Source organism: Anopheles arabiensis, chromosome 3 (assembly GCF_016920715.1).
Source record: "Anopheles arabiensis isolate DONGOLA chromosome 3, AaraD3, whole genome shotgun sequence".
NCBI classification, from domain to species: Eukaryota; Metazoa; Arthropoda; class Insecta; order Diptera; family Culicidae; genus Anopheles; species Anopheles arabiensis.
The window spans coordinates 57669577-57696735 of NC_053518.1; the positions used below are offsets into that span (position 1 = coordinate 57669577).

The window sequence follows — 27159 nt, forward strand, 5'->3', positions numbered from 1 at the left end:
AGAGATGGTTGGAAGGGTAACTAGCTGACCTACAACTTAACGCTACGGTAAACGAAAGTACAGCGAAAAAGGGTCGCAAAAACACCAATGCCACAGTTGTCTGATTCACCGGTCAACAGTCGCGCTTACTCACATTACATCATCACCGCGGTAGTAAATGTAAACTGTGAAATTGTCCAGCTCAACGCTTACCACCAGTGCCACTGTGGGTAGATTGTGTTATTGCGAAGGAATAAAAAAGGCAATCACAACAATCTATGCACGAGTTGAACAAATCATCGGATTGAATCAAACCTGATCACTTGACTGATCGGCCTGCAATGGGACCAGTGCGTAAGAGAGAAGTTCTCTGAGAGACCATGTCTCGTGACCGAAGCGCCCGGGAGAAGAACCCTGATCGTTCCGCAGCGTATTTGGTCGCTCTTCAATCACCGGGCCAAGATGTCATTGCGAGCTCAGAGCACAGCATACAACACATGCACAGATCCACGTTTACATTGTGGATCTAACACCGAGCTTGCCGTCGATGATCGATAATGTGCGTGCGTACCGCTACGTAAACAGCTGATTAATTAGCGGCACAGCGTCTCCAGCATTGACAATTGTTTCAATGTGCGTGTAGCAACCAGTGATCGCACACTGTCAACGCGCACACTGGCAAACCGGTTGCTGACTAAAGCCAGCGCGCACACTGGCAGTGCTGGTGATGCAGCGATCCGAACCATTGCATCGCTTACCCGCTAATGGTGCGAATGCTGTGACAGCCCAGCAATCTGCCGGACAGACGGATCGCAAGCGACGTGTATCGGGTCTGTTGGTGGTGACACTTTTACAGCTCGTTAAGCTATACATTGAGAACGCCTGTTATCGCGCTGGTAGGAAGAAAGAGTGTTGGCGCGACGGTACGGTGTCGTGCTAAACGTTGTCGTACTGATAAGGTGTAAAAACTATTCCCCGAGCATGCCTTACATACTGCCGCCCTTTACCTTACGGTACTGTATGCTGTGGAATGTGTACGCTCGGCCAGTGTGCCGCGCTGACAAGAGTTGTGCGCCAGTGCAGGTGCCAGTGTGAAATCGATGCCAGGAAAATAAAGTATTCCGAGGCAAAAGATATTGGTTATCAAACGAAGACGTAAAGTGCAAGTATCCAGCAATCTTTTTCGGTCTGAAAGAGCTCATTGTGTGCTTGTGTTGGTGCTCGAAAGTACACAGTTTGTGTATGCCAATTGTACTGTTTACTCCTTCGTGGCGGTGTAAAACAAACAAAGCGCTAAAATACGTATGGTTGAGTGAGACGACAACTCTCTATCGCAATGCAATGGAGATAGCCAAGGGATAAGGGCGTCCGGTGTGTCAAAGAGCTGGTTATATCAGCAGCAAGAAGAAGTCCCCCCAAAAAGTGTACACGAAAACATAAGTGGTTGCGTATGTGTGAGTGTGTAGATGACGACCTGACAAAGACTCTCAAGGTATCTACAACGCGTTGATGGCAAGAAACATTCTTCGTGTTACGCCACCCCTTTGCCGACAGCTTCTAGTTCCTTCTCCTGAACTGACCGTTGCATCTAACAAGAGCTAGATAATGGCTACACAACACTGTGTGTAGAAAAGGTTGACTAGTCCACGGTTTTTAATTGCTGCAAAGAAAAAGTGTTGCTGTTTGGTTGTGATCGAATGGGATGGAACTAACCGTGCCTTGCACTTGGGAAGCGTGAAATACTTTTATAACTCTTTGCTAAAGAATATACGTTGGGGTAGGTTTTAAGGGTCAGCAGCAAAGGAATCAGAGCATGTTAAAGATGATGAATCGCGCGAAAAAAAATAATCATCAAAGCAGCCAGCGCAGCAAGGACGCCAAGGCGGCCCGAAACGGAGTGGGCGCAGGTGCGAACGTGGGTCCGGCAAAACCATCTCTGGCGCAAATGGGACCGCAGCCAGCGGCAAGCGTTCCAGGTCAACCGACGGCCCCCAGTGCCAGTGTCAGTGGAGGTGGACGTACGAAAAAAGTGAAACAAACGTCCGCGAACAAAACTGCTGCTGCTTCTGTTGGTGGGACGGCACGGCGAGCACGTGCCACAGCAAAGGAAACGATGCCGTCGAAGGCTAACGAATCAACTCGGTCCGAGTCTAACGCCGACAATGGCGTTGGAGGCCTGGCCTCGGTGTCGGAGCAGCCGGTCGGACCCAAAATGGAACGATCGAATAGTTTCTTCCTGACGCGAAAGCTCTCAAGCCTGTATAGCAAGCTGAGCGGAAGCCGCGAAAACGTGTCCACCACCAACGCGGTCTCGCCCGTAACCGAGGCGTTGCCGTTTCAATTTGTGCGCAGTCGCAGCATGTCTTCGATACAGTTGAAGCGGGCGTACCGGCGCAGCCAGAATGAGTCCACTTTGCAGAATCTGCACGAGGATGCGATTTTGGAGCGATCGGAAAGCACAGAAGAAACGGCAGCAGTTGCGGGGCCGGAAGTGGCTACAGCCGTACCGGAAGTAACACCACCACCGATACCTCGGTTCGAGCGATCCAACAGCATTCTTGCTTCGATAAGACGCAAAATTAGCTTCCGCTCAGATAGACGCTCTTCGAATGTATCCAACTGGAGTGCATCGTTGCAAAATCTACGCCAAGAAGACTTTATGATCAGCTACGATGATCTAAGCTTTATAGATTACGATCAGTTCAATAGTTACGAAACAAATATTTTGAAAAGGCGGTCTAGCCGTGTACTGGAGCCTGGCACCAAAGGATCATTCATGGAGGATATATCTAGCTTAACAAATTGTGCTAAGAGCGTGCCGACCTCGGAGCATTTAGAAACAGTCCCAGTTACTGAAGCTACCAACGGTGGTGTCGTTAGGCGAAGAAGGAAAAATGACACTCTACTACGGACGACACTTATTCGGAAAAGTATGGATGTGGAGGGTAACCTCGATCGTGATAAGAACGTTTACCGCAATAGTCTGGATGCGGATAAGCTGATGTGTATTAGTAACGTGAATCGAAAATCGTTTCGTTGGAGTGCGGACGTTGAACGAGATGTTGTAGCGCTTGATCTGGAGAGTGCAGATTTTGCAGATGCCAAACCTCTAGCAAAATTGGTTACCGGTAGACAAACGCCGCCCCCTCCATATGATGTGTGTGACAGTGGTATGATCGACGGAAGTGAAAGTGTCAAATTGAGTGCGATATGCGATAGTGCGGGTAACACCAGAAGTAGTGTCGGCTATGTCAGTCGTAGTGAAAGTTTGAAACGATGCCGATCATATGGTGGTGAGGGAGGCTTTGCTTTCGAGGAAGGATTTGATCGTCCTGCTAAACAGATAGAGGTGAGTAAAAATCTTTTATCAAGCAATAAAATGACATACCTTAAATACTTTAAATTGTGTGCGATAAAATTCATACGAAGAATTGCAATTGTTTGTGCATAGAAATTGACTATTATGTAGTCTAGCTGATACATATAAAACTTGCTTGAGTACGAGAATTTTGAGCGGATTTATATGTGTTTTTGTAATGAGGGATTTGCGATACTGTTGCACACTTAACTTGTAATTTTGAATCACATATTATTATTGGCGTCTGTTCCCTCATCTACATCATGTTGGCATTATTAGCCTAAAATCAGAGTATCGAAAGAAAGCCCCTGAAAGGAAGCTGAAAGTGAAGACCGAGGGACAAGTGGCTACATTGCTGGATTAGTTTGGCCGGGTGGTCGATGTAACTGGCCAAACAGTGAAATAGTAGTTTGGAAATGTGAACGAACCTACCAAGAAGCAGCATGGAAACTTTCGCGTCCACTGGCTCCGCAGTGGCAAGCAGTGAAACTAAATCTAAATTCGATAATGTCAAGCAAATTTTGGCTGAATTTTTGTACATCCTCTTGCTGCGTCTCATCAAAATTTTCTGGATGAACATGGTACAAAAGCACTACTACATCAATTTTGTCGAAAAAACTGAGGAGAAATTGATAAAAAATCGAAGGTAGATCTTAAAACATACCTGCACGCATGTCGTTGTCCGCCATGGTGAAAATTAACCAGATTAAATCAACCTAGTAATTAACGAACTTAACAAAATACCCGTCGTAGGTTCGAGCCCCGAATGGACCGTGCCCCCATACGTAGGACTGACTATCTTGCCGATGGTAATCAATAAGTCACTGAAAGCCATGCCCACTAGTGGTACTGGTCAGCCTTGACCGACAACGGTTGTTGTGCCATAGAAGAAGAACTAACGAAAGTTGCTTTTGTTTGCTTAACTCAGATTAACGGTTTTTGCAGTCCGACAACCCTGTTTGGGATCAAATTTCCTATATTTGTATCGTTTCATGTTTAATCCTATTGGGACTAGAATCTTGCCTGATAGCGATATAAATACGCAAACCTAAGAATGAATCAACGTAAGCAGTGCGACTAAGACTAAAGTATTTTTATGTAAGCTATTGATAGATTGCAAGATGACTATTTTCGGAATGTCGTACTTGTGTGTGTTTTTAAATGAGAGTCCCATATCTATGGTGGGAAACGCGAACAGAACCTATTAGCTTCTTATCGTTACTTGAGCAGTTCTAGGTATAGTATGGTTGGGTTTTTGTTAGGGGTTGGGGTGGGGGTCTATTTGAGGCTTATATCCACGACGAGCATGTTGTTATAAGTTTTGTAAGTTGACGACCACAGGACCGTACCTACACTGAATCATAATTTTGAAATTATGAAATCAATAATTTGAGGGATATTATCATACATATAACAGAATTTGTTTTTTGTGAAGTTATCTCCTGTTTTTCTTTTTGGTAAACCATGTGCCATAGGTTCTATGAACTATTGCTTGTTTGAAATAACAATACCTAACAATAATGAAACACATGTCAAATATTAAACTAAGGATTACAGCAACGCCATCTATCAAAAGACGTGAGGAAAGTCATTCGTGAGGAAAGTGAAATATTTTCTTCTTAATTATGATGTGTAGTATAATGTGTAATTTTAATAAAAATTGTTTCAGCGTTCGCTAAATGACATCCTCAAAATTTTACTTTATACTCTGTTATTCAAAACAGCACAACAGAAAAACTCTTTTGGTGAACAATGCAACTTGCTGACTGTGCAAATTAAGGATGAGCGGCACAACCCGCACTTACCGGGTTGGAGCCATTTGTATATATTTCGAATTCGTTCGGGTCGACCCGTAAGGTGCAACTAGGTTCAGTACGTACAAGCAAGCATAAGCGATTCCGACTCGTTGGTGCAGCGAGTACAGGTCAGGCCAATGTAGGTTCAAGACGCGACGCTGTGACGGATTAAGACAAGTGGAGGCCCTATGCGGTCACACAAATGTAGGCTTGGCTGAAGCGTCTAGCAGGAAAATGTTCTCAACAAGAAAAGGATTGAGTAGCAATTTTACTTGCGAGCAGGGGGTGGGTTCCCTTTTTAAGGCCCCTCAAGACCACAAGACCCAACGCGACCGCTTAGTTTGCTTAGCGCACAATCCGCCACTGCCCCTATGGCTCGACCTGACCCTTACTCGCAGTACCAACGGGTTGGAGTCACTTATGCTTGCTCGCACTTAATGATCAATCGGGTCGACCCGAACTCGCTGCACCCACGGGGCGAATTTGGTTCTGGCTCCGACTTAACGTAACGTGGTGAAACCTATAGTTCATATTTATGTTAGGGGGACAGCGTAAGGTCGGTATCCTTGGTCATTTAGTACGTGGGGCAGAGTGAGTGCTCCTAAAGAGTTTGATAACAGTTTTGTTTAGAGCCTCCCTCATCTACCCAAATTCGCGTGAATAAACTCAGAGTTAATTATTAGGATTGGTGGATTAAATCTTTAACCAAGTCTTCAGAAGTTATAATAACAGATAACAGATAAGAAGAATAATGCACACTTATGTTAAACAGATTGATTAATCTGTCACGAATCCTGAACCTTAATATACAGTGGCGGTCACCTAAAGTCGGATGCCTCATATTTCAACCTTTTGTCTTACTTTGCGGCATTGTTTTTCTATTTTTGTTTTTGTTTTTATTAAGCAGTAATTAATATATTATTTAGATATATTAATTACTGCTTCCAATTGGTTGAACATTTTTGTTCCTGGCTTGGTTAGTGAGCATGTTTGAACATGTTATAACATGAATCGTATCTATCTTCATCAAGGTAATGATTGAGATTTCGTGCCATACGCGCTGATGCATCCACATAATTTTTTAGATACCTTACAAAGTTTAACGATTTTAAACGTTGAATAAAATAATCAAATAACAAATAAACATGAATATGTTTTCAGGATTTTATCAAACTGTGCGACATTTTCCGATTCAAATCTAATGATTTTGTTTTATGTATGCATCAAACATTCTAAATTAAAAATAAGATTTTAAGGATTCCTTGACCGTTTGCCTTAAACTTTGAACAAAATGTCACTTCCTTACTAGCAGTAAATGCACTTCCTGTATCAATGAACCGCAAAAACGGATGCTTTGAAGACTCTCCACATGGTTGTATCCAAATATTTCCTTAACACGTTCAGCCCGGTGCTGATTCTTAGAACACCATTCTTTTACTTGCCCACTGCTGTAGTATGTAATGTAGTATGTTTCTTTAGCAAAAGACCAATGGCAGGCCCCAGTGCATACTTCTACAAGATTTAATAACTTTAAAATTATTTATAAAAATAATACCTTCTTCAATACTACGCTGATATTTAAATTGGCTGATTCAGACCGTAGAGCGCTTGGCCTAGGTTATGTAATACGTAGATGACCATCCAAACTAGCCGATGGACCTTTAATAACTGAAATAAAATGATTTAGGAACCATACTGGTCAATATTGTCAAGCTTCGTGGTCATTTTGCTATGGAATGGAGACTGTCAGACTTTCAGTGAACCGCATTAACTCCATACCTTATATCACAATTATCAATTGTGTTCCGAGATTTTCAAAGAAATCGGTCTGATTTTTTGCATGTGCATAGCTAAAGAATGTTCTCAAAGACGCGAGAAGAAAGTTTTCCGATAGGTGGTCTAGGGAACTGTCCATGGTGCTGCAAAGTCAGATAAAAGGTGAAAATATGATGTGTCCGACTTTAGGTGACCGCCACTGTATGTTCGGTGAGCGATTACCATGGATCATCATGAATGTAATACCATGCTCGTGCGTATGTCCACGATGATCGTTCAAATGCTTTCTAGAGCTTCTACTGCAAATTCTCACCACTATTCAAAATATGTGGGCAGTTCTATCGGATGTACGCGATCTTCAGGTCTATGTCTCGATTTTGTTATCATTCTCGTTGGTGGAAATCGGCTACCAAGTCATAATATGCGTTATCATGATCGCTTGTTGAGGATAAAAAAGAGTGTTATCGCTATCTTGGATAACAGATGCTATTAAATGCAATACCGTTTTGAATCAAATTACGGACAGCTTTCCAACTCTGAACATTATTATGTTTTTCTTTAATATCTTCGTATTCAGCCCCTTGCCATGTCGATTTTCAATTTTCCATGGTTGGTATAATGCACTAGAATCATTAAAAAAGAATATGATATCTTGCAGGCGATCACTTCGGTCAAAATGAGCTCTGTTCGTGGCTGATTAGATGTAAACAACTATTCCTAAAACAAATTGCGAAGGAAGTATGAGGAAAGATTTTGTGAGAATAATTGGACAAAACACACAGGAAAATCATTACATAGGTTTCCAAATAACAAAAAAAGGGATGAGAAGTGGATAAAACATTACGCGTTGGAATTTTAGGAGGAAAACAAAAAGGAGGTCCAACAGTTTTTTGCTAGTGTCAAATTAGCTAATCATTAGAGAGATGATGCTAGCACCGACAAACCGACGTGACACTTCGAACAAAATTAGCTTCAAAAGTTGTCTCCTTATTTCAAATGAAAATACGTTAAACACTAGCGCCATCTCTATAATGATTCGCTTACTACACTGACACAGAGGAGAAACTGCTAAAACCCCTTTTTGTTTTTCTCCCCAACTTCCAACGAAGAATATTTTCCCCACTTCTCACATCATTTGCATTGATTTCCAAACCCATCAAATGATTTTTCTGGGTATTTTGTCCAATTATTTTCATAAAATCTTGCCTAACACTTCCTCCGCCATTTGTACTTGGAAATGATGTTTCCATCTAAACAGACGCGAACAGAGCTCATTTTGACAAAAGTGATTGCCTTCATTGCAAATGACAGTACTTTCGTGTGGGACAGTTTTGTAACGCAAGTGTCTCGTCGGTTTGTTGGTGGTGCTAGTGTGTAACGTATTTTCATTCCAAATTAGGGGACACATGTGGAAGCTTATTATGTTCGAAGTGTCACGTGGGTTCGTCGGTGCTGCTTGTGTTTTAGCCTAGTATGCTAATTTCACTAAAACAGAATTAAATATATTTATTTTATATGTTTAGCTCTTTAACAAGATTTTAGGTGTTCAATGATAGTATTGATACAATGCGGCTAGTTTCAATAGATGCATGCGCATTTTCTTGCTTTTTGCTATATGTTTAAAAGATATGATATCAATCGATAAGGGGTAATATTTTTCCCATTATAATTAGATAAACAATTTTTTTCTATGCATGTAGCTCTTATAATAACTAATGAACTTATTTTGCTCAAATTTCAGAATATTTTTGTTTTTATTTTAATTGTTTAATTTCGATGCATTTTCTGTATGTTCAAATACATCGAAAATCCTATTTGGTCTACTATTGACACAATTTTTCAAAATTGTTTGTCTGACTACTTTGAAATTTTCAAAATAGCTTCCTTAAACTCATTTATATCGTAAACTTGCCCGCATAGCTGAATAGTTTACGCAATTAGTCCGTAAAAATAATAATGAGGATTTACAAAGGTAGTATCAATTAACATGATTTGCTAAAAATTGGTCATTTACATAATGCTACATCAACTAAAACAGGTAAAAAACTAAAAATATATTTGATATGCGCGCAAAAAGTATTCGTATATTCGTAGGGTGGTATATGGGCCGGTCTGGTAGTACAGTTGTCAACTCGAACGACTTAACAACATGCCCGTCATGGATTCAAGCTCCGAATAGACCGTGCCCCCATACGCAGGACATCAACTAAAACAGGTAAAAAACTAAAAATATATTTGATATGCGCGCAAAAAGTATTCGTATATTCGTAGGGTGGTATATGGGCCGGTCTGGTAGTACAGTTGTCAACTCGAACGACTTAACAACATGCCCGTCATGGATTCAAGCTCCGAATAGACCGTGCCCCCATACGCAGGACTGACTATCTTGCTTATGGTATCAAAAATTAACTGAAAGCCCACTTCACTGTACTCACTAGGCAGGCAGGCCTTGACCGGCAGCGGTTGTTGTGCCAAAAGAAGAAGAAGAAGATATTCGGGGTTCGGCGTTATATGATCTGTTAATTTGTTTTCGGGTGATATGGTGTATTCGGCAAATGACAATTCTTTGTATTTTCTCTTGCTCTACTGACCTTGAAACATGTGGTACTTTTTAAGTAAAATTTCCCAGTACTGGGACTAAAAGTACTTGCAACATGCATGCAAGAATATATTTCCCAATTTCTTTTCTTATCAATTTGAATAATTTTTCTAGCTCAATTTTCAACATTGAAGCCTTTAGCGTCCGAGTATATTATTATACTCGTCCAGAGTAAATATTAGCTAGAAAAAACACGCAGCCTCGACTCAACACGGACTCTATAAGGGACATTGCTGTCCAAAAGGAATTCAAAGCCGCTTTAGACGAGTCTCTACTACCAGAAAACAGATATGAAACTACGAGCGAGAGGTGAAGCGATATGCGGGAACTCGAGCAAACCAGGAAGGTGTACGGACCGACACGAAAGTTTTACCAAGCGATAGCAGGTCACCAAAACAACGTTGTACCTAAGGTAACCTGCTATCGCAACAAGGATGGAGATCAGGTTAGTAGCCAGCCAGAGGTCCTCTCGTGGTGGGCTCAGTACTTTGATGAATTACTCAATGACCAGTTTAGCGAACAGCTAGAAGCACCACTAGCAGATAGTGTCATGCTACTGCCACCTAGCATAGAAGATACACGAAAGGCTATCCGTCTGTTGAAAAATAACAAGGCACCCGGAACCGACGGAATCACAACTGAACTGGTCAAGAATGGAGGTGCACGACTAGAAAACGAGATTCATCAAATTGTTACTGAGGTGTGAGATAGCGAATCAATGCCTTGTGATTGGAATCTCCGCATCATCTACCCCATATAGAAGAAGGGACTGCAACAACTACAGGGGTATTACGGTGTTGAATACCGCATATAAAATATTCTCGCTGATCTTTCAGGATAACCTTGTCCCGCACGTCGAAGAGATACTCGGAAACTATCAAAGAGGATTCCGAAACGGAAAATCAACCACTGATCAGATCTTCACCATGCGGCAGATCTTGGAGAAGATGGCTGAATACAGAAACGACACATACCATCTCTTCATAGACTTTAAAGCCGCATATGATAGCATAGCCAGGGTAAAACTGTACGACGCTATGAGCTCATTTGGAATTTCGGCCAAACTGATAAGGCTAGTTAGAATGACTATGACCAACGTCACATGCCAGGTGAGGGTGGATGGAAAACTCTCAGGACCTTTTGCTACCACCAAGGATTAGCGCCAGGGGGACGGGTTTGGCTCTGCAGGCGGCAGAGAACCTCGGATTGTAGATAAACGAGGCAAAGACCAAACTGATGGTGGCAACATCAGCGGGCCTACCAATCAATAATTAGAATCTACGTAGATGTGACGTGCACATAGGTGAACGCACTTTTGAAGTCGTTCCACAATTCACCTATCTTGGGTCAAAGGTCAGCAACGACAATAGCATGGAAGCTGAGTTGCGTGCAAGGATGCTTGCTACCAATCGGTCATTCTACAGCCTGAAAAATCAGTTCAAGCTAGGACTAGATAGCACCTATATAGTATCGGTTCTCACATACGCCTCTGGGACATGGACACTGTCCAAATTTGTCGAAACCCTCTTGGCCGCGTTCGAGAGGAAGATGCTCAGAAGAATACTTGGCCTCGTATGTGTGAAAGGACAATAGAGGAGTCGCTATAATGACGATCTATACGAGATGTAAGGCGACTTCACTATTGTGCAGCGTATCAAGCTCGCCAGGCTCCGGTGGGCTGGCCATGTTTTAGGCATGGAAACAGACGATACCTGCCCGTAAAGGCTTTTTAGGCTGTCCACAAGGACATAGGAGGCAAGGTAGACCTAAACTGAGGTGACAAGATTTCGTGGAGGCGTCCGCCATTAAGACCCCTATAACAGACTGGCGGACGAAGGCGCGAACACTTACAAATTTTGGAATTGGTCCGGAAGTCATATCGGTCCTGATACTGATCAGGAACCCAAAGCGGTCCTAGAACTCATCTCATAACGTTCACGATGCTGATGTTGAAAAGATATTGATCCTAGTTATCATCATAATCCTATGCCGGTTTCCTAAACTTATACAAACCGCACACAAATCCCGAAAATTGTCTTGTTCATTTATTGTTCCTGGAACTGATACTGAACCTCTATGCGTCCAGCAACTGATTGCGTACGCATTCTGATTATAGAACCATCTCGAAACCATACCAGTCTTTGTACTGATTCCAAACCTGCACCGGCCCTGGAACCGATAACAAACCCATCCCGGTTTTGTTACTGACACTGAACTCATGTAGGTCCTGGAATTAATACCAAATCCATACTGGTTTTGGAACTGATAACGAATCCATACCGGACCTTAGATACTTGACAAACTCATATCTGTCCTAGAATCGATCACAAACCCATACTGGACCTGGAACTGATATTAAATTTTTGCCGATCCTGCAACCGATCATGAACCCATTCCAATCCACAACCAGGATTCGGTTTTATTCCGGTCCTGAAATTGTGATTTGACATATCCTGGATTCATAACGAAACGTATACCTGTTCTGGTGCTGAATTGATTCTATAGCTCCTCAAACCGTTAACGGCAGTATATGTGCAGCAATTTTAGCTGGACATTATATGTAGGATTGAGTGCAGGAAGCGATCAAAACAAAAGATATGGCATTTTTACAAAGGAATTGTTTAATTAATTTATCATAGCTGGACATTATACGCATAATAAGTTATACGAGTGAGTAAAATTTCTTTCACAGCATTTACTCAATCAAAATTCCTTAGGATGAAACATATTTAGGGCTCAAAATGTTTTAGTTAAAAACAAAACGTAAGCTGCAGAAGAAAACGTTTATACCTATCAACAACACTTTTTACCTCAGTAAATTTGCCTGGACATTGACGAATGTGTGTAAAACTTTCATTATAAAAGAACTACAGTCAGGTTGTTATTTTTGTGGTTCGGTGGTAATTCCTACCTTTTCATTTATTTGTCATTTATAGGAATCATTTGAACATAATTGTTGCAAGGCTATTGTTGTTGTGGGATTGAACTTTTGCTTGAAAAGGGCGGATATTATGAGGAAGCATAGAGCTACGCTTCAATGCCTTAAGGTATACGTTCTCTTGTATAATAGTTACCAAAGTATATGAATCTAAGTAATTAAAATAAATTCCTTAGCCTCACTAATCGTACAAACACTACATTCTAAACAATGTCAGCAATGTTCACTTATGGTGTATTCTAAAATTAGGCATATTTAGTGTAATGAATGAAGGCAAGCACAGAATCTGCTAGATAGAGGGCACCGTTGATGACACACAAGGCACCTAATGCCAATCCAGCCTGAAATATAAAGCAAAAAGTGTTATCCTTGCGATTTGTCTAATCTCAATCTATTAGATCTCAATCCATTTATCTACTATTAGACTTACCGTTCTTTCGGAAGTGATGTTTTCAAAGTCGTGCTCCGCTAGATAACCGTGCCAGTAGTGTAGTGCAGTACCACCGACAGCAACCCACATGAACGTACCGACCACGTTCATGATCGTGTCGGAAAGCTCGTACTTATGTTTGGTGGTACCGAAACCAAAAGTAAGTAGCTGCACTCCGGTATAGATGATAAAGCCGACAAATACACCTGACGCGACGATTTCTGCATCTGGGCTCTTCTCCTCGTTAAGGTTCCAGGTACCACCGATACCGAGGAAATCTCCTCCATATCCCGTTCGGTAAATGATCAGTACTACAATGTTGATGACCTGCAAAATAGAATCGACAGATACACCTTAAGTAATGGATCTAACATGCACACTGGGTCTCCCCGTAGGGTATCATAAACATTGTGTCCAGCACTAATGTTGTTTGCGCAATTTAATTTGGGAATGCATTCTGCTTAGATTGTGTCCGGGGTTTTATGTTTCACGTTTCACGACCGAAGGTCGTTACTGGCAAAAAATAGCATTCTGTCGAGTGTTCGGATCCCTTCTTGTGTGTACGTAAAATCGTGCGTGCGAAATAATCTTACTCGGTCCACCGTACCGTAAAAATAGCTGTGAAGAAAAAAGTTAAGTGCAAAGCCGTAACAATGTAGTCCTTCCATTGAAATGCTATAAAGATGGAGAACGTATGTGCTATGCCCCATTATGATACAGGAAAAAATCAATGTTCTACCCTTTGTTAACCAATATTTGTTCTGGTGTCCATTGATGCACATCCATACAACTTTGCGTTTACGGTTCTCAACATTGGTTTAGATGTTCAATTTTCTTCAAAGCAACGGTTCGTAGATCGTTGGTATCATTTTATGGGGCGATAAGGTGGAAAAAAGCAACCCTCAATTGGTTACTGTGCTGTGTGCTTTATGCCAGTGTATGGTCCCATTCTTCCGGTATGAATGTTACGTCCGTTTTTTATTCCATGTTAAAAAAAAATGAAAATTTGGACTCAAACTTGAACAAAATCGAAATATTAACAGTGCAATAAAATTTTACTCACCGAAGAATAGATATAGCTAAACATATTAGAGGAATTGTGTTTGGACTGTGCCGTAACCTACCGTAAGAAGGTAGACAAGTGGAGTTGAATATTTTTGCCATGCCGTCATGAACGAACATTGCTAGTTGTTAGTGGTCACAATCCTTATCTTATCACTTGTGCGAACGCAGTGTTGGATACGATAACCCTTTTTTCCGAATTGACCTGCTAGTCATCAAAATGGCATAAGCTCACGCATATTTGATGATAGATCGTTTACTATAAACTATTACTGCTTTTCCCCAGGCAAATCCGAGCTTCGTAATACGACCATAATATTTGATAGGGTAACATAATGAATGTATTTTATAAATTATTCAAACAAAATATTTAAAAAATTTTTGACTAGCTTCGATAGAAACATTATCTATGTTTTAGCATATAAATCGTTTCACGGGGAGTGATAACATACAACACTTTTCTATGGCACTTTAAGTTAAATATGTATAGGGTGTGGTCTTTTTGTTGATTGTAAAATAGACCTTTTAAAACCAATATCTTGTGCATTAGCCAATTGTGAGACATGATTTTGATAAGGAAAATCTTACGTTCTTCTTTTTTTTCTATGATTTTTCTTGCGGCATTAATCACAGCAGAGTTTTAGATGATAGTTAAAAACGACACTTCTTTGAGCTTGTGCATTCCAAAAATACTGTCGTTATATAAACTAATTTATAAGACATTGTTCACTGATTTTAACCGTAACTAACTAATATATGCTCACCACTTTGAACACTTTTATAAAAATGGAACCAATCGTTTCCGCAGACACCATTTTGATGCGTGGGACAGTTGCGTATAGCAGCGAAGGACCACGATGACCACTTGTTGTTGCGACACCTGTAGCGTAACCTCAAATTAGCGGTTTGGCTGTTTAATCTTTTCACTGCTTATGCGAGGACTGGGATCTAAAGAACGATAGAAAAAGGATTCAATCTGTCACTATCAGGGTGTTGTGCGGTACGATGGTGGTAGAGGAAATCTTTTAGGATCGTCAATACGCCGTGCACGTACGCACCTTCTGACGAATGAAACGGTTGAATTGACTCTGCCCAGGGAACGATACTCATAACCGCATTTCTGTATTCACTATCGTTGTCACCAATACCACCTGCTTATCAGCGTAGTGGGTACGGTTTGTAGATTAGATAACGGAAAATATGCTCAGTTTCTAGGTAACTAACCAGCGACACCTTCCTTTACATGACCTCCAATGTGTCTGTATGTGTGGTGAAGCCACACGTTGTTGCAAGAGATAAGGTAAGTTAACCGTAGTGAGTAATATCCGCCCAGTGCAAGGTGTAGACAACTCGATACCAGTAAAGAAATATTTCAAAATACTTGGAATGTTTGCGGGTGAAATCTATTGGCATAATGATGCAGGTCATCAGTTATATATGATAGGTATTTTATGCTTCGTTGAAGTATTTTGAGAGGAGGTTTCACTGATGTGCTGAAAGTGACTAAATTGTGAGATTTTTGAACAACGAGAGAAAGTTAAAACAAAACTTCTAAACATAATTGAACAGCATCAAATAACTAAGTGATTGTAGAACATTTGGGCTCCAACATTATAGAAAACTTTAGTTATGGCTATTTACATCATCTGACAAGTTATTTAAAATTATCGTTTTTTGGTTGTATGATAAAAACCTTGAAGGATATATCAATTCAAGGTATATTTTGTAGGGATAGTTGTGATGACTAAGATACCATGCATTGCAACTGAGTATTATGATACGCATGATTCATTGTAGATGTCGTTGTATATAGCTCATAGCTGTCTTAGTATAATTGATATTAGGCTAAAGCAGCGGTCAACAAACTGTTTAGGTAAAGTGCCAAATTTACTAAATGATCGAGAGCCGCGGGCAGGTGGAAGATTTTTAAAAATCTTCTTCTTCTTCTTCTTTGGCTCAACAACCGTTGTCGGTCAAGGCCTGCCTTTACACCTCTTGTGGGTTTGGCTTTCAGTGACTAATTGATTTCCCCCCATAGCAGGATAGTCAATCCTACGTATGGCGGCACGGTCTATTTCGGGCTTGAACCCATGATGGGCATGTTGTTAAGTCGTACGAGTTGACGACTGTACTACGAGACCGGCCTAAAATAACTATTGTTTTAGCGTATTGTATTGTTTTAGCGAATGCCGAATATCTCTCGTCGTAAATCCCGTTCGCTTCGCACCAGGTCGTTTGTGATCGTCGCCAATCTGACATGTTTTGTTTCATTTTTATGTTACTTCATTTCGAGAGGGCCACATAAGACCCGTTGAATTTAACAAATAAATATCAAATATCAAATATCAAGTAAAGTCGCAAGCAAAACTTTAAATAAATTTACTGCCACCAGACTTTAGTTTATCTTCTTTACACAAAGTTTCGTATGCCACTTCCTCCATTCTTAAAGAATTATTGTCGTGTTGAAACAATGTGTTATTACATATGCGAATATTGAACACTAGTTCGACCATACTGATTGGTCCGTCATTGCACATTACGATAATTTAAGTTGAAAGATGCAACGGTATAAAATTTCATTGTAAAATTGTAATTTTTATACTGAATATTTAATAGACTAATAAAATAATTTTTATAGACTGAATAATTTTTATAGATTCTTCCCATCGTTCAAAATAAGTAGAATCCTTTCGCGGGCATGATTGCATGTTGCGGCGGGCCGGATTTTTCCGACCGCTGGTCTAAAAAGTTGCTCATCAATGATGCTAAAACACATTTTTAGCAGCATATTGAATAATACTAACTAATTTACCATATAATTTATTTGCATCGAAGAATACAAACAATTGTTTGGTTATTGCAGCGCGTAGCTACAACCATCCTGAATATAAATTAATTTTCGTTGACACCTGTGTGTACTATGCTCCATTTTAGATTAGCTACTCAACAAATAGCCGTGCACTTTCCATTGATAATGATAGATACTCAAAATGAACAATTACAACGAAAATAATTTGTTTCAGCGACTCAATACGTTACGATCGCTATGTAAAGTGTTTGATTTTGGATACGGTCGCCATGTAGTTTGATGATCATACAATCAGTGTTTCGGTGACATGTATGGAGGTAGAATAAAACTTTTGTCGAAGCGGACTTTTCAATACTTGATATTCCAGGGGATCATAGTAACCCAGAGGGGTTTCCCTTACTGGAAACGTTGGAGTTTAGAAGCCTTACCTTGGGTAGGTAGACATAACTAAACTCAGTATCAGATCAATTTTCAGTTTAATTTTCAATCATTTATTTTCTTCGGAAATTAATACAATTTAATGATCAATCAAAGTACGGCACTAACTACGCTACCGAGCAAAAACATTTACAAAACTAATAAATTGTACTAGGAATGCAAATGTTTTTGCTTTTATGCAAGATTTTCCTTGTAGCAAATCAAAACGGCCCGGTCTCTATTTAATAGACACGCTGGATCTTACAAATTAAATTTTATTCTTATCTATTCTATCCGGTTACTTGATACGTATTTATATCAGAAGCCTGACATATGCTGGCAGTATGTAAGTGTTATAACCAAGGAATAAGAAGTACCTCTTTTCTTTTCTTCTGTTTCTTGCAATCCTATAAACACATAACCGATTGTACATCAGGGTTTCATTGATTGTAATTGTTTCATTTAGTTTTATTGTCAATATTGACAATATTTGCCAAGCTGCCGATAGGCATAACATTTTCACCGGCTATTGTTACGGGGGTTGGTTGCAGGTAGCGATATGGTTTTGCTAGCTTGCATATTATTCGTATAACATTCTGGATAAGAAACATGAGCCCATTGAATGAAGATAGAGTGGAAAATTGTGCAAATTTAATCACGAATTCAAGAATGTAATCACTTAAGAATATTTGACAAGGGTCCTTTTTGGGAACGAAATATAAAATCGACCACACTGATGACCGCATCCCACCGAGAGCCCTTTCGGTCTAGCGATGGATTTACACTTCAAGGAGTATGGAGTATCGACGATTTTGTTGTTGCATGAATCGTTCAGCGCCAAGGAGCGTAGTATTTGTGGGCGTTAGAAATTTGTTGAATATTTATGTAAATCAACCGTACCCTTGGTCTGCAAAGGACATCCTCGCAAAGTTTATGTAGTGTCGGGACGAAGAAAAGGACATAATAAAGTGCTTCAATGTTATTGGTTGATTGTCGCAAACGTTTGCAGAGATAATTTTTTTTACAAAATAAAGCGCTGATCGTTCTGAGCAATGTAGACACAAAACGAAGTATCTTGTTCATAACAATACTTCTATATCAGCTTGGGAATATAAGGACAGATGATCGATTGTGTGCAATAAGCAGTAAACACCCTAGCGAATAAAGTCACCATATAGTGTTATTTCACAGGAGTAGGAGGAGTTTCATGACAGAAATCGTGCCATGGCAACAAGGCTAATAAACACCTTAAAATGTGTATACTCTCCCTGTTTTTCTTTATTTGCCTTTGCTAACGATTGAGCACGTTGTTGTGCCGTGGCTCGGCTAACGATAATTCTCCTGGTTACTTACTTCTCAGCTGCAGCTTTCCATCAATGTGCACACTAGTGATGGGTAAATTCAACACAAATCCGGAATCGCTTCCGAATGAATCCACCAAAATTGGAAGCGGTTCCGGAAGGTAGGTGCAAAACTCTGACCTCGGAGCCGTCTGGAGCCGTCCGGAGCCGTCCGGAACCGTCCAGAGCCGCTAGTCGGCAGCCGGAGCCGGTCGGAGCCGTCGGAACCGATGGAGCCGTCGGAGCCGTCGGAGCCGTCCGGAGCCGTTGGAGCCGTCGGAGCCGTTGGAGCCGTCGGAGCCGTCCGGAACCGTTGGAGCTGTCGGAGCCGTCCGGAACCGTTGGAGCTGTCGGAGCCGTCCGGAACCGTTGGAGCCGTCGGAGCCGTCCGGAGCCGACGGAGCCGGTTGTAGCCGTCCGGAGCCGGTTGGAGCCGTCGTAATCGTTGGAGCCGACGGAGCCGGTTGGAGCCGTTGGGGCCGTCGGTGCCGTTGGGTCCGACCGGCTCCAGCTGCCGACTAACGGCTCCGGACGGCTCCGAGGGCTCCGGGTGGAATCGACGGTTTGAATTATTCGGAATCGGAGCCGGAGTAGCAATGCTCGGAAGCGATTCCGAGCCGTGGGTGCGATTCCGGTGACCCATCACTAGTGCACACCCGTGATGCATCATTTGTCTCCACTCTCCACGCTTGAACACACAGCCAAACAAGGTCCGTAAGATGCCCCGCTCAAATACGAGCAGATTTTTAGCTTCCTCCGCTTGGATTGTCTAAGATTCATGTCCATAGAAAATCATTGAATTGCTTTGGGCGTTGCTACTTGGTTGGTTTATCGATAGAAGGTTGTGCCACGCGGTACATTTGGACACTCGAGAAACGCAGAACAAACCGGATGCGTTGAATAGATTCCAAGTGGGTTAGAAGGGGAAACAGTTGAGAGTCTTCCTACTACCGAAGCATATTCCAGCATCACATACTACCAAACATAACAAAATTAAATATAAAATATTATGTTAAAATCTTACTTACTTACTTACGCCTCCACACCGTCTTGCCACCTCAATTTGGGCATACCACGCCTCCTCTGTCCGTTTTCATGCGTACAACATGGCCAGCCCACCGGAGCCTGGCGAGCTTGATACGCTGCACGACAGTGAGCCATAAATCTCGTATAGATCGTCATTATAGCGGCTAGATTTGGATTATTGATTGGTAGGTTCGCTGATGTTGCCACCATCATTTTGGTCGTTGCCTCGTTTAGCTGAAATCCGAGGTTCTCTGACGCCTGCTCGATCCCTTGGAAGGCTTCTGTTACATAGGAGAGCTGCAAACCAATGTTATCTATGTCATCAGCGTATGCCAGGACCTGGGTTGAATTAAAGAAAATGGTTCCTTAAGTCTCCATAAAGGACAGGAATGCACCTTGTCAGATGAATGTCTCAGGGCGCTAGAGAGGGCCATCCGTGACTTGCGGTGAGTAAAATATCGTGTTTTCAGGAAAAAAAATCCTATGAAGTTGTATCAGCTTGATATACAGATGGTTTAAGCTACTATTTAAATATGTATACAGTATTCATGTCCGGTCTCGTGGAACAGTCGTCAACTACCACGACTTAACAACTTGCCTATCATGGATTCAAGCACCGAATGAACCGTGCCGCCATACGAAGGACTGATTATCCTGCTATGGGTAATCAATAAGTCACTGAAAGCCAACCCCACAAGTGGTACAGGCATGCCTTGGCAGACATCAACCACTTTTTTCTTTTTCTTCTTCTTCTATGATGTGAGATGTTATATCACGCAGTTTTGGTTTGAGACCAGCAACTTTTAGACCAAATTTTCCAACTTTTAATCCAAATTTTGAAATATTCTGATTTGTTTATTTGTAGTTCTTTAGATGTTTTTTAAGGAATCTGATTGTCCTCGCTTTTTGTTAGTTTCTGTTGAGTTTTTGCTGTTGATTATTTCGAGTTGGTTTCCTTATTGACAGGTGGTTTTTAGAACGATATTCTTTTTCGTTTATGAATTTGATAACTATAATAAGTGTTTTTGTCTCCTTTCTCTTTCATGATCTGCTAAAATTTGGTTCGTTTATTTATTTTTGTTTTTCTTCTTTTTGCGGAATACTTCTGGGACAGGTAAACACTCTGTGTGCTCCAGTGTCAGATTCATTACACATGCTTCATATGCTTCGAAATGGGCAATTAAGCTGATCTATCTACTCAATTTATACTTAGATTAAGAAAGCCGGTCTCGTAGTACAGTCGTCAACTCGTACGACTTAACAACATGCCCGTCATGGGTTCGATCCCCAAACCGACCGTGCCGCCATACGTAGGACTGACTATCCTGCTATGGGGGGGAATCAATTAGTCACTGAAAGCCAAGCCCACAAGTGGGTACAGGCAGGCCTTGACCGACATCGGTTGTTGAGCCAAAGAAGAAGAAGACTTAAGAACTTTAACACGGATCACTATTATCCATTGAATGAGAAATAAACAATAATAATAATAATATTTATGTCCTTCTTCTTCTTCTAATTGGCGTAACGTCCTACGTCATGCTACGACATGCCGGCCCTATACAACCACGCAGCCGAATATTCAATTCTTGCTACGGGGTGACGGTCCATTCTAGGCCTAAACCCATCACGAGCATGTTATTATGTCGTTCGGGTTGATGACTGTACCACGGGACCGCCCCATGCTTATTTCAATTGTCTTCGTTTTATGTAGCCTGAAATTACTATAATCGTGCCCAGAGATAAGACGTTTAATCGTTTTTATACTTTTTGGTGGGATTTTTAGTTTGTGGTGCCACATTTGGTTTGGAATCGGTAGAATTGTATCTATAGAGAATATTTTGCATGCCAAGACAGCAAAGCGGGTTGCACTTTGGGGCGGCTCGAACAAACCGCGGTCATAAGTCATTTTTGTACTATTTACGATGTATAGATATGTACATGAGGCACACCTGCCCTTGGCTGGGGAATTGCCCACGTTCATCACGTCGGTGCACTGTAGGATTGTAAGCATACATGTACGCGTATACAGTTGCCATCCTCGTCGAGCGACACGTTAGGAATGTGATGGTGGATGTGAACATCATTAGATGCGTGTGCGGCTGATCCTAACACAATGACGGCGGATCAATTGCAAATCAGAGGTGCTTGAGGTCAGATCATTCGAATAATAAAAAATGCTATCGCTTTATCCATAACGATATGTCATAACGAATTTTGTCTGAAATGGTCTATTTACTTCTAAAACATTATTTTAATCATTGGAAATCCAGATGGCGCCACTGCACAGCATTTTTTCAGGGGTTTTTACATGTTACAAATGTTTTGGCACACAATATAGAGACATTCGGCCCAATAAGAAGGCCGAACAAGGAGATCATAGCGCCATACTCAAGGTGTTGGTCTTCATACTCTTGATAAATACATTTATATTATATTTATATTTATATTACTTTATCTTGGTCGGCATTTTTAAAGAAAACTAAATAATGGAAGAAGTTTGTTTTATCCTATTGTAAATTTTCTGTGATTTAAAGTTAACGCAACGTTTTCAATTCCTCTTATTTCCGCTTTTAAGCCGTATGGTTCATTTGATATATCTTCGTCAATAGCGCTGAAATCTCCCGCGTTAGATACAAAACATGTTTTAAGGTCTCTGGACCTGTTGTTACAAAATGTCAGGTACATACACAATATTGCAGCTTTTCGAAAAGTACTTAAATCCCGAACACGCCGCAACGCCAAGTACAGGGCGTTCTGTTCTTTGTGTGGTAGTCAAGGTGAACGATTTTTGTATGGCGCACCGTGTAACGGCGCGCGCTCCATACATGTTTGAATGCATTTTTACATATGAGGTTTAATAATTTTTGACGGCATGTTGACTACAAAAAATAAGGTGTGGAGAAAAAATTGAAGAAGTACAGAAGTGTAAATTTTTCAATACCGAAGTTTAAAAATATGGTTTTAGTACGATTTTTCAGTTTCTAATAAAAAAAATGGTGCTAAAACAAGAAAGATATATTTTTATTTATTTTTCATTAATTCATTAGCCTCCCATTACAAATATTCACACCTAAATTCATTATGTGAAAATAGGACAAAAGTCGGAGGTAAAACGTAGCTTGGAAAGAAATTTCAACTTTGACCAGTCATAACTTCTGAAGTTGAAATGATAAGGATATACAGGCGTTCCCCGAGTTACGACCCCCTCGAGTTACGACGATTCGCAGATACGACGATTTCGATTTTGACAGTTGAAAAATGTCATTGAGACGAAATATATATTTTTTAATTTCTGTGCAGATAACCGTTACAAACATATTTCCTCAGATTCCACAACACCCCGATCTTGAATATCTATGTCGTGTAAACGGCTTTTGGAGGGAAATTAATACATTATCGTACATTATTTTTAATGAAATATACGATTTCATAGATTCCGACTCTTCAATTTCTGTTATAAACTTTATATTCACAGATATTCGACATACGACTATTTCAACTTACGCCTTGCTTTAGGACATTTTTTCTGTCCCAAATACAGTCGTATCTCGGGGGACACCTGTAATATTACAGTTTTTTCTTAACTAACTATTTAGCTTCGTAATAAACACGATATTTTTTCTTCCGAGAATTTGTTTTGGGACATCCGACCGCCCTTGCTCTTCTGTGGGTTGTAGCGCCGGATAAGTAAGTAAGTAAGTGTGCAGGGGGTGGTCTTAGAGCGGCCAGTGACTATTCTGAAAGATTGATTGAGTAATGTATTCAATTTGTTTTGCTTAGTTTTGTTAGAGATACTGCTTATAGAGATAATGTATTCTACAGCCACAACAACCACAACAAAAACCTACCAAAGAAGAAGATGATTCATGAAAAATGACCCATGTTTATAAAGTTTTTTTTATAAATTTCTTCAAATACTGTCAAAAATAAGAAACCGCGTTTTTTCATCCAAATAAGATGAGAATCGCGTAACTTGGGCATGTTATTGAGTCGTTCGAGTTGACGACTGTACCACGGGACCGCTCCATATACGTTGTATATAACTAATTATACCAAGGATTTACGAAGTGTTGTCTAAACATTACACATATGGGGACCATACTGGAACAACCCAAGTAACATTTTAAATCTTATCATAGTTTTAACGTTGTTGTTACGGTTATTCCATTCCGTTTGACGTTTGCGGTGAACGGTCGTGTTTAAGTTTGCTCCGTACAAATCAGATAATTTTTGCGTTATTGTGATTGCGCTTGTAGTATCACTAGTTTGAAAACTCTGAAAGTAGAGTATTAGCTGCAGTAGTATGCTGTAACACTTGATTAGTGGCATTAAAATCGGTCTGTTTCGGGTATAATTTCCTGTTTTTGTCGTGCTCTGCGTCGTGCTATTGCTCGTCAATTCACCATGACTCACTGCCGGATTTGCTCACTGGACACCGAGGAAGCAGTTATCATATGTGGCGGTGACTTGAACATCTCCCCGCCTCATCGAAATGATTAGTTAGATGAAGAACGAAATATCTCACCTACTAAATGAGTTGAAGAGAGAAATGATTGCAGAGATTGATCTACGAATACGCACAAACTATTCCGAATATCCTCACACACTCACTAGGAACCATGCCACTAACACTTCACAGTTCAACGAAAGATTGGCTTCCACTACTACACTGAACACTACGCCTGTACATCCCGTCAAAACTATTCACAACACCACGAGCTCTTCGGAAATGCCGCCTGGATGTTCTTATACACGCAATATCACTCACACTCTTTCATCTACTTCACCACGCGAACAAACACAACAAAGAATCGGTGTTGACAGTGCTGCTTCGGCTAATCATTCCTTTAAGCATCGAAACGCATTGCTTACGCATTGCAAATGTTGAGCCACGAGTATGGATGTTTATCACTCACATCGCACCGCACGTTACTGAAGAAGATATGACAATTTTTATTACCAATCGCCTTGAAAATAAAAATTGTATGGTAAAAAATACTTCCTCGTGATCGCGATCCTGCAACGCTTCGATTAATCTCAGTTAAAAAATTGCCTCTAGCCCTTGCACTCCTCTCTCAAACATAACAGAGACTGTGGACTCAACTGAGAACCCCTACGAATTCTCTTATAGCTGGTGCTATCTACCTCGCACCGGATCGTTGCAACAACACCCACACAATAAATGCTTTATGCTCCACTCTTCGGTGTGTGCGGGATAAATATACTGATGATACAATGATCCTTATGGGGGATTTCAATCAGTCTCAGCTCGTATGGAGCACATAAAATGAAAATGTTGCAGTTTTAAATACATCGGAATCCCGGATTAATCCTTCCTGTTCCGTTCTCCTCGATGAACTCAACTATGCAGGACTGTCCCAACTAAACTGCTACATGAATCCGCATGGTTCTATACTGGACCTTATTTTGGCTGATGATGGGATTCCTTACCACTTATTAAAGTTGGAGCTCGCTCTTGACCATTGGATCCAACCCGACTCCTACCACCCGGTGATTGCTCTCCGCATATTTTCTGAATCAAACCACGCTACAACACCACAACATACATCAAATATCCAGAGTCGGAACTTCCAAAAGACGACGTTGACTAGAGCCATATCACCAGAGACCCGGATCTCAACCAAAACATTTTGTTGTTTACAAACAAAATCACAAGCTTTTTCGATCAGTTTGTCCCTCGTTATCGGACCCCAACCAAGCCACCCTGGTCTAAATCACGGTTAAAAGACCTGAGAAAACAGAAAAAGGCTCCATAAAATGTTCCGTCAACATAAGAACGAGGTCAATAGAAGAATATTTATTAAAGCTGCCCGTCTGTACCAGACATTTAATCGCTGAGCCTACGCCAACTACGTAAGAAAAATAGAAAACCGATTTAAAAGGGATCCAAGAACGTTTTTTAGTTTTGCTCGACAAAAACGAGATAGTAACAGACTTCCATCAATGATGCTTCTGAATGGAAGATCGTACACCGGTAATGTTGAAATCAGTCAAGCATTTGCTGATTACTTTTCATCAACATACGTGATTAACTCGCCACCAGTCACCAATGCTATTACGTCCAACCATATACCTGATGCTGCCGACATTCCTCTTCCTGTTCTGTCTGAAGCTGACATTGCCTCAGCTATCAACGAGTTGAAGCTTTCATTCGCTGCTGGGCCTGACGCTATACCCAGAGCTATTTTCAAACGCTGCAGAGATGCTTTAACTCCTGTCTTGACCACATTGTTCAACAAGTCTTTGCAGCAGAAATGCTTCCCTCAAGCCTGGAAATCTTCATTCATGTTCCCGGTTTACAAAAATAGAAATAGAAATGATATATGTAATTACCGTGGTATTTATATGTTATGTGCAGTCAGCAAAAATTCGAGATCACCATTTCGAAACACCTATCAAGTGGTTTTAAAAATTTAATTTCCAATGATCAGCACGGCTTTCTACCCAACCGCTCAATTGAAACTAACCTTATCTCTTTATTGAGCACCTGCTATCCTGCAATGGACAACGGAAAACAGGTAGACGTAATCTACACCGACTTCAGTGCTGCCTTTGACTCCGTAAATCACTCAATGCTAATTTCAAAACTATCAAGCTACGGAGTAAATGGGGCGCTAGTTCATTGGCTCTCCTGTTATTTAAGTCAGGGGCCTCCAAACTTTTCAGCTCGCGGGCCGCAATGCTTAAAAAATAACTATGTTGAGGGCCATTTGACCCTACCTTTTGAAAAATTGTTTTATGCAGATGATATTATTATTATTATTTATTATGAAAATGTTCCTACCGATATCAGATCAAACCGATTGTTTTACTCTTCAAAACTGTTTAACTCGATTTAACTCATGGTGTAATTCAAATTGTATGCGTCTCAACATATCTAAATGCTCTGTTATATCCTACACTAGAAAAAGAACCCCCATTGTTTACGATTATAAAATTGATGATAGATCAGTGCCGCGTAAAAATGTGAGTTGCGATTTAGGCGTTCATTTAGATAGCAGACTAACGTTACAGAACCACTATGAAACAATACTTTCAAAAGCTTTCCGTTTGTTAGGATTCATTTTGCGTGTTGCGAAAGACTTCAAAGATCCATTCAGTATAAAAGCTCTGTATTGTGCAATTGTCCGTCCTACCTTAGAATTCGCTAGTATTATTTGGACTCCGACACAGCAATAATTAATAGATAGGCTAGAATCGGTTAAACGCAAGCTCACTCGTTCATTGTTTTATCGTCTCCCGTGGTCTCGTAATTCTGTTTGTCCCTCTTACCGTGCAAGGTGCCTGTTATTTGGACTAGAACCTCTGCAACATAGAAGAAAGACGGCACAGTGCTTATTTATACACAAACTTGTTAGCGGATCTTTAGACGCCCCGTCAATTCTGAGTAAATTGAACTTTCAGGCCCCCAGTAGAATGTTAAGAACCAGGACATTATTCAACATATAATTCAGATCGACTAATTTTGGATCTAACGATCCTTTATTAAAAATGATAAGTGCCTATAACTCGCTAGGAAACAATGTCAACTTGAACTGAAACTTAAACAATTTACGGACCTTTTTACATAGCTTAATATGACGCTTCCACAGTTTATGTTGTTTTTTT

General features: G+C 40.8%; 2 protein-coding genes across 7 annotated transcripts in view; one reads left to right on the forward strand and one right to left on the reverse strand.

The window, feature by feature from the left end:
• Window positions 1-716: 716 nt before the first annotated feature.
• LOC120900458 (pleckstrin homology domain-containing family G member 5) overlaps window positions 717-27159 on the forward strand; it is a 93730-nt gene continuing 67287 nt past the window's right edge. For all 4 annotated transcript variants that reach the window (XR_005739204.1, XR_005739205.1, XM_040307490.1 and 1 more), the window contains exon 1: window positions 717-3328. Coding sequence is in view for 2 of the 4 variants with exons in the window: in XM_040307490.1 (XP_040163424.1) it covers window positions 1793-3328 (1536 nt within the window). In the remaining 2 variants the exon portion in view is untranslated. The remainder of the gene's footprint in view (window positions 3329-27159) is intronic.
• LOC120900459 (protein snakeskin) lies at window positions 12387-15119 on the reverse strand. Of its 3 annotated transcripts, none has more exons than XM_040307494.1 (4): window positions 14997-15119; window positions 14703-14886; window positions 12877-13203; window positions 12387-12787 (listed from the first exon to the last, which is right to left on the reverse strand). In XM_040307494.1, exons 2-4 carry the CDS (start codon window positions 14751-14753, stop codon window positions 12692-12694), a joined length of 474 nt encoding a protein of 157 aa, XP_040163428.1. In that variant the 5' UTR covers window positions 14754-14886; window positions 14997-15119; the 3' UTR covers window positions 12387-12691. The 3 variants fall into 3 exon arrangements, with proteins under 3 accessions (XP_040163428.1, XP_040163431.1, XP_040163430.1); XM_040307497.1 differs by having other exon boundaries at window positions 14703-14879; window positions 14997-15113; XM_040307496.1 differs by having other exon boundaries at window positions 14703-15033.